At 42.3% G+C, this 13,430-nt stretch overlaps 1 protein-coding gene across 1 annotated transcript in view; it reads right to left on the bottom strand.

Annotated features, from left to right (window-relative positions):
• Naa35 (N(alpha)-acetyltransferase 35, NatC auxiliary subunit) overlaps positions 1 to 13,430 on the bottom strand; it is a 51,145-nt gene that overhangs the window by 9,089 nt on the left and 28,626 nt on the right. The window contains exons 13-17 of the mRNA XM_021215230.1: positions 12,033 to 12,092; positions 8,148 to 8,254; positions 3,043 to 3,109; positions 1,308 to 1,406; positions 276 to 454 (exon numbers count right to left, since the gene is read on the bottom strand). Of these exons, the coding sequence (XP_021070889.1) occupies positions 276 to 454; positions 1,308 to 1,406; positions 3,043 to 3,109; positions 8,148 to 8,254; positions 12,033 to 12,092 (512 nt within the window). The remainder of the gene's footprint in view (positions 1 to 275; positions 455 to 1,307; positions 1,407 to 3,042; positions 3,110 to 8,147; positions 8,255 to 12,032; positions 12,093 to 13,430) is intronic.

The following is a 13,430-nucleotide window of genomic DNA, read 5'->3' as shown; positions in this document are numbered from 1 at the left end:
GACCACACGACTGCAATCCCCAGAGCCTATTTTTATAAAGTCAAATGCAGTCCCTCGAGTGTCTAACACCAGTGTTCCTACAGTGAGACAGTACAGAGGAAAGTAACCCGGGGCTTGTAGGCCAGCTGGCATGGAGACCGTGCCTTAGCACGGTGAAAGGAAAGCGTGTATGATTAGAAATTGCATGCACACACAGAGTAACCCAGACTGTACACTTTATAGATGCACACAACATCTCTGCTTTCCCCATCACTGCTAGCAGCAACAGTTCTCACCAGTAGATGTAGTAGTACTCATGCATGCTGTACAGCTCCAGCTCAAAGCCACTGAGCAGATACTGGATCATAATTCGAAGGTTATGGTAAAGAACCCAGGTTCCTAGACAGGCCAGATGTTGTCTCTGAGGCTCCTGTTTCAACAACATAGTATGAAGCGCTGCATCGACCTTCTCTGCCTGTCAAAACAATTGTGACATTAGGGTTACATTAGGGTTACATTAGGGTCACATTAGGGTTACATTAGGGTCGATTACTTAGACAGTGAGAGAATTTGAAAAATGAGCAGAAGATGTAAATCTCACACTCCAAACAAAGTCTTCCCTTCAAATGCATCTCTGGTGAGGTTTGCAAAGGTCTTACCCTGCAATATTTAATATTTACCCAAATTATTCCTCAAAATAAACATCCACTTTAACGCAAGTTAGTTTATCCAGACAAGGAGGTGGGACAAGCTTGTAACCACGTAGCACCATCCGTCTACTCCAGAGACTGAAGCAGGAGAATCATGTGAGCCCGCCCAATGGCTAAAAATAAGCCTGAGGAAACAGGCCCTGTCTTCAAACAGACAAGCCTCAACTTGTGACCTCAGGTCTGTGTTGGTAGTAATGGGAGCCACTGCTGGTCATGAGTCACCTTTCAACTGTTTCATGTCGGGTAACTTGTCATGAAACCATAGTTCTCTACACAAGTCACAATTTATCTTGATGACCAAAAACATGATTTAAGATGCTTATAAAGTATATTCTCCCATTTCTTCAAGAACATGCTTCCTCTGGACTATAAAACTGTTAAATTTTAAGTGGAAAAGTTATATGAAGAGTAAAAAATTAATCCTCAAATCACTGTTTTGAAGAATTGCTTTTCAAAAGTTAAAGGATAAAAAAAGTATCCTGTGAGACCCAGGATGGCCTCAATGCATGATCTTTCTGTGTCACACTGCCAGGTTCTATAGGTACGCACTCTCACAGAGCTTGCTATTTTTGAAACCTATGTCTTGATGAATTTTACAAAAAGACATCTGGCTCTTACCTCATCTTGCAAGGTAGCAAACTCCTCAAGAATGTGACCAAGTTTGTCTCTCTGCCGAGCCCTGTTATGGCCATGGATCTGAACAAGACTACAAAATGGCTGTAACACACAGACAACTTAGTAACTGTCAATGTGAACTTCCTTTATCCTAAAGACACAATATGCCAAATTCTTAAATCTTGTTAAATGCATGTAAGACATGCACAATTACACTGTTGACATTTCTTACACGGGTGCCCATTTTTAAAGACTTCAATATCAGAATTTATAAAGAGGTGGGAAAAGGAAGCTTTTTGTGAAATATGGCAAAAGTATACTCCTTCAATAATTGTCCTGCATTTCCTTTTCTACTTATTTTAAACTAAAATTACAATGCTAATGTTTCTGTGGTAGTCGAGTCAAGGCTGCTACCTCTGGCTCTTCTATTCCTAAGGACCTAAAACACGGCTTCCTGTAAAATATGGAACACTACACTAATCCGACAACAGACACGAATGGTGAGCAGCCTGCATTTAGGAAATGTGACTACCTTCTCTGAAGCATAACAAAGCTTGTATCGGTGACCTCTGACAGGCTGTCTTTGGACCAGCAACTGTTTTAGAAGAGTTCACAGGTACAGGGTGGGCATCTCTCATCTGAAAACTCAAATAACTAGATGATAGGTAGATAGATAGATAGATAGATAGATAGATAGATAGATAGATAGATAGATAAATGTATAAATAAATCAAGACAGAGTCTGATGCAGCTCAAGGTGGACTTGAACTCACTATGTAGCTGAGGGTGACTGATCCTGAAGTTGTGATTCCCCTGCCCGTTTCCTGAGTGTTAGGACAAAAGGCATGTATAACCAAGTCCAGTTTTCAAAAAAAATTTCTGAAAATTAAAACGCCAATACTTGAGAATATGCTAGATTTCAGGTTTTGAAATAGGGATACCCAACTCACAAATTATACACAAATATTCCAAAACCTGAAACATTTTTAGTCCAGGCACCTCACATTCCACCTAAGTGATGCTCAGATGCTCAGTCAGTGCTAGTACCTCATTCTTTAAGAGGTAATTTTCAGAAAGTAAAGCAATATACCCGTGATAATAAAATATTACAAAAATAAAATCCAGTCTCCTTAGTCTTCCACAATACAATACTGCCTTCACCCTCACACTTACACACACATGTATGCACACAAGCACACATGCAATAGAATTAGCCCCTAGAGAACTTCTTAATTGATTATTCTAAGAGAAGTGTTTATATAATGAAGTGAGAGAGATATTTATATAAATAAGAAAGACTAGTGACTTAATCTATAAGTCTGTATATTTCCCCAAATTTAAAAAAGAAAAGTTTGCAACTTTATTTAAACTAACAGTCTTAATTTACACAGAAACCTTTCATTACAGCAGTACCAAAATAAACATATAGGAATGTTACAAAAACATTTTTTAAGGTCAAAAGTGAAGTTTGTATGTCCATTTATAAAGCTTAATAGGGAGCAAGGGCTTTCCCAGCCAGGAGTTATAGTGTTTCACTTCAGTCCCCATAGACAGTGTAGTTATCTGACCCTGCAAAGAGTACAGGGCATAACATCACTCAGTCAAGCAGTGAGAAGAGACAGGAATGTTAACATAGTCACAAGATAGGACTAAGAGATGGGGAGTATAAATGAATACAAAGAACTGTGCAGCATAATTTGCCAAGTACCCATCACAACAACCCAAGCTGAGTTCTTACCCGAACACAGTGAGTAACGAAGGAGTCGATACAGTCCTTAGCCTGGTGATTATTATATAGGCAACACCTGCAAGATAAGATTCTTATTACTAACATCTTTTATGTAGCTTATGCAAAAGAAGCAGTGATTACTACAGAAGCTACTGACAGAGAAAACACAACCAAACCCATGGCTAGTTTGAGGAATACCAGCACGATGCTAATCATTTCATACTCCTGTGTTTTGCACACACGTGTATGCACACAAATGTAGTCAGAATAGGATGTCCAAAGCTCATGTCTCCCTGGCCTTCCGTCTCTTATTCTACAATATTATCCTCTTAGAATCTACAGAGTCCTAAATCAAGATGCAGCCTCATTTGCAACCAGAAATTGTCCATGCACCAGCACCCCATGTTTCTTGGACTTGTCTACTGTCGTTGAGAAGTTCTGTCCTTCCTCCTCATCTAACTGCCCCTTCCTCGGAGTCTTTAAGAACCTTCCACCTAGTCCTGGAGTAGGTACAGAGGCTGAAAGATACCAGGATTTTAAAGACAAACCCCAGAGAGATCAGTGACAGGGGACCTAAGAGGACCAAGGAGAAGCAGAAGAGACTTCCCCTGGTGCCTTTGACAGAGATGAGCAATCTCAGATGTCTCAGCAAAAAGGAGAACCTGATCACACAGCAGAGAAGGGCAGGTGGCCCAGAGAGAGCAAAGGAGAACACAGGAACAAGGGCTAGAAACAAAAAAAAAGAAAGAAGGGAGGGAGGGAAGGAGGGAGGAGAAGCTAGAAGCCGATGTCTTTAACTGACAAATAACAAGATTAGAATGCAAACCCTCTCTGGCTCTTTAAATCTAAGTCGCTGAAAGAAAGATGTTCACAATCAGCCTTAAGGAATGACAGAAAGCACTCCCTGACAACAGCAGAGCCTGAGGTGACATGGATGTCACAAAGAGTATCTGTAGGTGATCCAAAGACCTAGGGCATCAGCCATGTGTGCTGCTGGTTTATGCAAACTTGACACAGCTGGAGTCATTTTGAAAGATGACCTTTTCCAGGTCACTGTGGGTGATGCCACCCTGGACTGGTGGGTCCTGGGTGCTGTAAGACAGCAGGCTCAGCAAGCCAGGGGGAGCAAGGCAGTGAGCAGCGTTCTCCAAGTCCTCAATCTGCACAGCTCCTGCCTTGTTCTACCCTGGTTTTCCTTAAGTGACAGAGTGTGACATGAGAGTTGCAAGCTGAAATAAACCCTTCACTCCCCAAGTTACTTTGGTCATAGTGTTGATCAAAGCAACAGAAACTCTAATGAAGTTGATGTAAAAGGAGAAAAGTGAAACAACTGCTAAACAAGCAATAATAAGGAAAAATGATACGATTTGGCGACTTAACGGTGAGTTCTAGAGAAGACTGGCTAAAAACCATGTGACTATTCTGGTAAAACTCCTGAAATCTTGAAAAGAAACCCTAGTGAGCCAGATGAAAGTTTTAAATCACTTACAAAGAAAAAAGAGAGAGAGAATTAAAACAGCATGGGGTGGGATAGAACCCAGGGCCTTGTGTATGTGAGACACCAGGTCTACCATGACAAGACATGGACAAGTAAGTAAGTTCAAGGACAGCCTAGTCTACATACTGAAATGCCATTACAAGCACACACAAGTCCTGAGTTCAATTCCCAGCAACCACATGGTGGCTCACAACCATCTGTAATGGGAGCCAATGCCCTCTTCTAGTGTGTCTGACAGTGTACTCACATACATGAAAACAAATAAACAACCCCCCTACTGCTTCCAATGTACTTATGCAATGTGATTCACAAGGCCCAAGCCTAAGACCCTTTCAGCAGTTCGGTTCATTAGGAAACGCTACCTGTGCAGGGGCCGTCTCAACCACCTAAGTGCATCATTACCTCGAAATGAAGAAGACAGCAGAGGGCTAACTTCCTGTGTCTGTCTTCACTGGATAGCCCGACAGCCTGATGACTAGTTACTTCTCAAAGACCCCATTCCCCTAAGTAGCCTCACATACAAGAACCAGCTCTGGTTCTTGAAGAGTCACAAGATACAAACACTTTGTCCTAAACAGCAGCATTCTCATGTAGAGAAAGGAGTGTATTAGACTTCCAAATTAGGAAAGAAAAAGGGAAATTAGTAAGCACTATCAACCCAGGAAAACTAAGAGGAGAATAAAGAAAATAAACAGTAAGTAAGAGGAATTAGTAAAACGCCATGCCTAAATAAAAAAGTAACACACACACCCCAGCTGAGCAAAGCACCGGAGCACATCTCTACAGAACCAGCCTGCCTCCATCTCAGGCTTAAAGCCACCTTACGGTGAAGATCAACCATGCTCACTCCTGGCTAACTCTTACATTTATGTTCCCCTCCTGTAGCGCCACCAAACCCTGCACTGGAAACCCTCTCCCCCGACACAGGTGAAACCATGTCACACACCTTTAATCCCATCGCTCACAAGCAGAGGTAGAGGGATTGCTGTGAATTCAAGGCCAGACTGGTCTACAAAGTGGGATCCAGGACAGCTAGATCTATAGAGAAACCCTACCTTGAAAAAGCAAAGCAAAGCAACAAAACAAAACAAAACAAAACCAAATTAAACCAAACCATGTCTTCCTCCACGTCTGGGGCTGCTCTTTAAATCCTGACACAGGGTAAGACAGTGGATGGCAGGTACTGCATGCACCTTCCTAAACTAAAGCTTGTTTTGACGACGGTTAAGCAGGGCTGGTGGTACTGAGTGTGGAACGGTGGTGCACTGCACACTAAGTTGCTGCCCTGCTCGTCAGGGTGGACAGGGATAGAGCAGGCATGATGACACATGACAGGATTTAATAAGAACATTTTGGTAGATAAATCTCACTCAAAAGTATTACACACACACACACACACACACACACACACACACCCATGAATCTGTAGTTACATACAGTTTGGAATCAGGCACATCTAGGGAGAGAGAAACGAAATAACCCAATTCAACTGAATAGATGCACAGCAACTGAATTCTAAGAACAGGAATTTTTTCTTATGTATGTTACATACATGAAAATCAGTTACACACTCAACCATACAATAAATAAAAGTAAACAGTAGACTTTACAAGCAAGATCTGATCGTAATTTGGCAAATTTATGAACAAGCGACCAATAATTGTTCAGTATTTACCTTAAACTTAAATACTTAAAAAGATGACCTTTGAACAGTTTTAAAATCCCTGCTCAACTTCCCAGCCCAGATCTCTAACACAGATCCTTGAAAACAGAAGCTGGAGTCCTCTCTTAAGAGGGAAGAGAGCAGAGATGAGGGCAGCAGCAGGAGACGCACAGGAGCCAGCGAGGGAAAGGGACAAACATGGAATTCTGCACACTCGTCAGACAGGATTCAACAGCTAAAGATGAGAATGCTTCTTAAGGAATGTGTAGAAGGAAGATTTAGCAGAGAGGAAAGAAAACCTATGGACTGGCAGACCTGTTTACCACCACAAAGAAAAGCAAAAAAGACAAGCTGTCTTCTACCAAAGGCAGTTTTAATGTGGCAAAGCATCTAAGGAAAAGTATCTGCACGTGCACTACAACCTTAATTTCCTATCATCTACAGTGTTTAAATATGGAGGACAACCACTCACATTTACTAGGTGTTTACTGCATGCCAGCCTCAGTTGTAGTGCTTACATTGAGTCTGTGCAGCTTGTGTTCTAATTGGAGAGAGCAGCATAATATAACAAAGCAGAAAACTATGAGAGAGACAGGGACTGAAGGCGGGCTTGAACTGGAGCAAGGTGCTCAAGGCAGCATTCACAAGGGAGACACCGCACACACTAGGTCGTGGTTGCAGGGCACCATGACTCCCATCCTTCACCAGCAAGAGAGAAAAACAACACCCCCCCCCATCGCCACCCCCACACTCCCAAAACAATGGGAAAGCCAGTCTGACTGAGGCAAACAGACCAGCAAGGGCAGTACGTAAGATGAGGCTATGGATGCAGGGACAGGCAAGGGTCAGACCAGAGCACATCAGGCTGTCTAGGTGGAGTCACCAAGACCACTGCTTGTACAGTGAACATGAGGGGGTTACAGCTGTTATCTACAGTTTCCCAGGACAAACTCTCAGGGTCCTTTATCCCCCCAGGAGGACATCCTGAGTTTGTAGCCTACACTGTCTACAGAGCTTCCTACAGCACGGAGCAGACACACAGTGGAGTATACGGCCCGGCCCCGAGCTTCTTCCTTTTCATGTCCCGCTGGCCTGTAACACTGCTGGCTTTTCCTGGCAACATCTCTGTACTGACTAGTTTTGTGTCAACTTGACACAGCTGGAGTTATCACAGAGAAAGGAGCTTCAGTTGGGGAAATGCCTCCATGAGATCCAGCTGTAAGGCATTTTCTCAATTAGTGATCAAGGGGGAGGGCCCCTTGTGGGTGGTGCTATCTCTGGGTTGGTAGTCTTGGGTTCTATAAGAGAGCAGGCTGAGCAAGCCAGGGGAAGCAAGCCAGTAAGGAACATCCCTCCATGGCTTCTGCATCAGCTCCTGCTCTCTGACCTGCTTAAGTTCCAGTCCTGCATCCTTTGGTGATCAACAGCAGTATGGAAGTGTAAGCCGAATAAACCCTTTCCTCCCCAACTTGCTTCTTGGTCATGATGTTTGTGCAGGAACAGAAACCCTGACTAAGACAATCTCTAAATACATTTACATGACTACTGATCTCAAGATCTAGTTCCAAGAAACTCAACATAGAAAACTTCCACACTTTTATGTGTCTTGTGTTAAACTTATTCAACAAATCAAGGTGACAAAATTAAAGTACTAGTCAATATTTCATGTATGAAAATACATTTCATATGCTTATGCTTTTACAAATGCTGGTTCTCTGTATGAAATGAAGACTCAGTGCTTTCCTCTCTGTTGGGATAAAAAAGCCCCAATCCTCTCTCAAAACAGCTCAGATGATGGCTGCATGTCCTCACCCAGCCTCTATGGCAAGGAAGTATCTGAAGGAAACTGACACATGTATATGGGGACTGGTCCTAAGAGGTCTTCATCTATAAGAGGTGCAGAGTAGCTGGACATTCACGAGACACACACCTAACACGTCTGGGAACACTTACTTGGGGGAGAGCACCGGAGGACTGACGAAGGACCGAAGAGCATCTTTCACCATGTCTTGCATGAGATGAGTTCCAAAGACCTTTTTGTTATCCACGAGGAAAGTGGTCTTAAAACAAGCATTAGACAAATTAGTGCACTACTACTATTGCCATATGCATCCATCAGCACTGACACACACATAAACAGTAAATACTACAGAATATACAGGACATAAAATGAAAAAACAGAGAGTCACTTTATTTTACAAATCAGTTTGTAAATCCTTACATCTTTTAAATTTTTATGTTATGTGTCTGAATGTATGTCTGTGCACCACACACATGCTTGGATGTCTATGGCGGACAGAACAGGGAGCCAGATCTTCTGGGATAGTTATAGATGGTTGAAAGCTGCCATGTGGGTACTGGGAGTCCAACTCAGGCCTGCTGGAAGAGCAGCAAGGGCTCTGAACCACTGAGCCATCTCTCCAGCCCACATTAATCTTTATTCAAGGTACATTTTGATACAGATTAAATAGCACATAAAAGTGTAAATACCCTAAGTAAGGAAGGACAATGTTGAGCTGAAGTAGTGGAATCATAACAGACCTCTGATACAAACTGCCCCTATTACTACTCAGTTCTTTGGTGACATTGGCCTCTCAGTAAAAGTTTATATATTGGAAGCCTATATACAAGCAGATTCATTTAACTGGCTGCAGCGACTTATCAATCAGTTGCCAACACCGCAGTGCAGTGTGAGACAGCCCTCGACCTCTCCTCATCCTTTGTCCCCTTCAAGGCTGGTTTGCTCCCCGAGTTCCTTCCTCATCCTTTCCACATACAGCTTAGATTCTTGACAGCTACACCAGCTCACACTGTCATTCTGAATGATATTACTATCAATTTACAGAGCAGTTTGGGGAATCGTAACAACTTAAAAACATCAATTCTTTCAGTTTATAAAAAAGGTTTATGTCTCCAATTATCTGGAATGTTTTCCACTGCTAACCTGCATTTTCAGAAGACAGATCCTAAAAAAGGTTATTATGTATATGCCCAGGTTTTACATTTTTATGTTATTACACATAGTACATTTAACTTATTAAAAAAAAAAAAAATTCTGTCTCCTGAGAGGCTTCATCCAGTAGCATATAGAAACAGATGCAGAGACCCACCCATAGTCAAGTATCAAGCCAAGAGTGGGGAATAAAAGTAAGCTAGCTGGAGGGGTCAAAGACCTAACAAGACCTACAGAGTCAACTAACCTGGGTCTATGGGTGCTGACAGAAATTGAACCACCAACCAAAAAGCACACAGTGCTGGACCTAGGTCCCCTACACATTTGTAGCAGATGTACAGCTTAGTCTTCATGTGGGTCTGCTATCAAATGGAGGCCGTCTCTGATTTGGTTACCTGCCATTGGATCCCCTGCCCCTAACTGGACTACCTGGTTCGGCCTCAGTGGGAGAGGATGCCTACTGTGCCCGGATGTTCCAGGGTGGTGGTATCCAAGGGGGTCTTCCCCATCTCTGAGAAGAGGAGCAGGTAATGGGACTTTTAAGGATGAGACTAGGAGGAGGGCGGTTCAGAACACGACGGGGGTTGGCGACAATTGGGTTGAAAGTAAATTAAAAAGATTCTTTGAGGAAAGACACATGACCCAAGTCAGAGGACAGCTGCGTGGTTCTCGGCATGGAATGGGTGGGTGTCCAGGTGTGCCTGACAAACATTATCACCCACTGAGCCATCTATACTGATTTTTCATTGTTTACTGTAGGTATCTGGAAATAACTTTTTATATAGATTTATTAATCCATCCACTCTTTCTCGCCAAGTTCTTTGTAGACTCCTTGGCACTCTGCATGGAAAGTCTGCTGTCTTTATGTAAGCCAGCCTTTCATCCACACACAGTAGCCCTTGTACACCGACTGACACTGCAGGTAACAGTAAGGTGAAGGGATGAGCGATGGAGTGCTTGGCCTCGCTGCCTCCCCAGTCTCACAAGGAATGCAGCTCTCTTTATGGAAAGCGTGCTGCTACCTGTAGGATTTCTGTACAGACCTTTTACTAACAATGTTATCTTCTACTTCTGGTTCTGGGTTTTAAAATCATAAATTTTTATTTATTTTTTATTTTTTTGAGACAGGGTTTCTCTGTGTAGCCCTGGCTGTCCTGGAACTCACTTTGTAGACCAGGCTGGCCTCGAACTCAGAAATCCGCCTGCCTCTGCCTCCAAAGTGCTGGGATTAAAGGCGTGCGCCACCACCACCTGGCTTAAAATCATAAATTAATATTGAATCCTATCACACTTTTCTTAATTTACTGAGATTTCCAATTGGATGGTAAAGTATGTGAACTTTCACATGCTGGGTCCCACTGGCTTTCCCAGGACTAACCCCACTGGACATGATGTAATTATACTTCTATATACTAATGGCTTCAATTTGCTATGGCTTGCTTTCTGTTATGAGGATACTGTTCAGTAGTTCCCTATGCTGACTTACTATTGGCCTTAAATCCTAAGTGTTCTGTCTTTTCTAGTTTCTGAACTGGCTTAGAACCTTCCTTGTTGGAAGGTTTCCGACTATTAATTCAATGTATTTAACAGATTCAGGGCTGTTCAGGAGTCTGTCTTTAAAGCAGTACGTTCATTTAATCCAGGAACTTTTCTAGTTCTATACAATACCCTCACATGATTCCTGTAATTATCCATACCTTCCTGTTGTCTCTAACCAGGCCTTCAGGTACACCAACTCTCTCTACTGTTTGGTTCATATCTTACTGATTTCTGCTCTGACCTTGGCTATTTCCTTTCCTTTCCCACTCAATGTGCCCTTTTATTTCTTAAGTTGGAGGCTTACATGACTAATAATCTGTCTTGGTTTGAGTATGCTTCTGTGTATGTATGTGGGAGGTAAGCACATGCAGGTGGAGGCCAACCTCAGCTGTTGCTAGCTGACCAGCAACCCCCGCCTCTCACTTGGCTTCTGGGGATCCAGGTCTAGTCCTCACGTGTGTGCAGCAAGCACTTTACTAACTGAGCCACATTCCCTGGCCCAGCACCACTTTTCAACTGTAAGCAGTGCTCAATACTGAAGCTAAGGCCTTTAGTTGTATAAAACACATTTTTGTGTAATTTTATTTTCTCCTCCCCTTTTCTACATTCTTTTTTGAGTACACATTGATGCATGGTATGGATGTGTATGGGTACACATGTATCCATACATATGCACACTTGTGAGCATATGAGTGGAGGCCCAAGGTTGATAGCAGGAATCACACTGGATCACTTGTTCTTCCACATTATTCAGTGAGGCAGGCAGGGTCCCTCAATCAAGCCCAGAGCTCATCAATGTGGCTAGCCTCGCTCCACAGTTTGTTCTGGGGATTCCCTCCTTCCACCTTCCAAGGCTGGAATTATAGGCAGGACAGGACACCCACTCAGTAATCCTGTGAGCTCAAAGGAGATAAGCTCTGGCCTTCAGACACTTGTAGCAAGTGCTTTAACCATAGAGCCATGTGTCCAGCCAAGTTTATTTGATTCAAAATGTTTCTAATTTCCCTGAAAAAAACCTGTGATGTGGGCATTACTTAAATGTGTTAATTTTCCCATATTTAAAGTCTTTTTTCCTCCTAGTTATTTTCCTCTTCTTGAATCCTACTTGATTCTAAACACGGTTAGATAGTTATCTTGTACAATCTCAATTGCTAGAGAGCTTCTGAGGTTCACTTTGTGGCCCCGCAGAACACTGGTCAGTATTCCAGTGAGTGAAGGGACACAACCCAGTAGTGCAGTACTCACATCAAGTGCAGGCTACAACAAAATGGAATCCGGTAGTTAGCACTCTGCAACACCTTTAAGAGCATCTCCTTTTTGTTCATCAATAAAATAGTGGAACTTACTTGTAACAGAGATCTTGAAAGAACACATGGTGATTGTTCACTAAATTCACAGAAAAAATCCTAATAGATACACAGAGAAAAAGCAGTATCATTAATAGATTAAACAAAAGCCAGAGATGTTTGCATATAAAGTATATATTTTTGGAAATAATATTCTACTACTGTTAAAATACAATAAAGAATTACAGGTCAGTTATATAGAAAATGTCTAATTATACCAAGCAGTTAAACTTTTTCAAGAACCAAACAAAACAAAATAATATTCACAGCACATTAAATTTGCACACCAAGAAAATAACAACATCTGAGGACAGAACTTGAGCTCTTAGTCAAAATAAGCAAGCATGCACGTGAGCTGGAGATAGAGTGTGGAAGTTAGGAGGACACACTGCTCTTGTTGAGGATCAGCCATGGTTCCCAGAACCCACGGGAGGCAGCTCATAACCTCAGCTGCTTCTTACTCTAGTTCTAGAGGGATTTGGCACCTCTGGCCTCCAAGGACACATATGTTCATGTGCCCACACCCACACAAACACAAGCACATAACTTAAAATAATGGAAGCACATCTTAAAAAGGAAAAAAGGAAGAAGGAAGGAAGGAAGGGTGAATTAGTAGCCAAGTAACTAGATTTATATTAGATGAAGATCGAGAAATACCGGCTCATATAAGAGGGGAAAGACAAGAAAATATACAAAAATATTTCCACTTCAAATTGAGAAATGGGGCTGGTGAGATGGCTCAGTGGTTAAGAGCGCCGACTGCTCTTCCAAAGGTCCTGAGTTCAAATCCCAGCAACCACATGGTGGCTCACAACCATCCGTAACGAAATCTGATGCCCTCTTCTGGAGTGTCTGAAGTCAGCTACAGTGTACTTACATATAGTAAATAAATAAATAAATATTTTAAAAAGAAAAAAAAAGATTGAGAAACACTGGCAAATTTATTAGCTTATTTTTCTGAACCTACCAATTTTTCTATGCATGAAATTTAGTATCTGAAATTGTTACAAATTAATTAAGAATACGGCCTGCCGCTGGGTCTTATGTAGGCATTTTCTCAGTTGAGGTTCCTTCCTTTCAGATGACTAGCCAGGACACCATGTGCATAATCTGTTTCAGTGAATAGTCTACCACAGTCCGCCTTCTGTGTACTGAGAGTCCATAGTAGATGTATACCCTTAAACCTTATAAAACTGACATGGAGTGGGTTGGCCTAAGGCTGCTGGTATTCTAGTGCTAATTTACATCCTCCAAAATTGTTTGCCCCCAAGACAAGAGAGTCCTCTTGTTAGACACAAAGGGACTCTGCCCCCAATTCTGCTTGGTATATAAAAATGTCGGCAGCCAATAGCTAGGGAGAAAAGACACGGGCAGGATTTAGGTTTCCTGGGCTAGAGA

The sequence above is a fragment of the Mus pahari genome, chromosome 16, assembly GCF_900095145.1.
Source record: "Mus pahari chromosome 16, PAHARI_EIJ_v1.1, whole genome shotgun sequence".
Classification (NCBI taxonomy): Eukaryota; Metazoa; Chordata; class Mammalia; order Rodentia; family Muridae; genus Mus; species Mus pahari.
The sequence above is the reverse complement of the archived record's forward strand: the minus strand, read 5'-3'. Positions and strand labels throughout refer to the sequence as shown.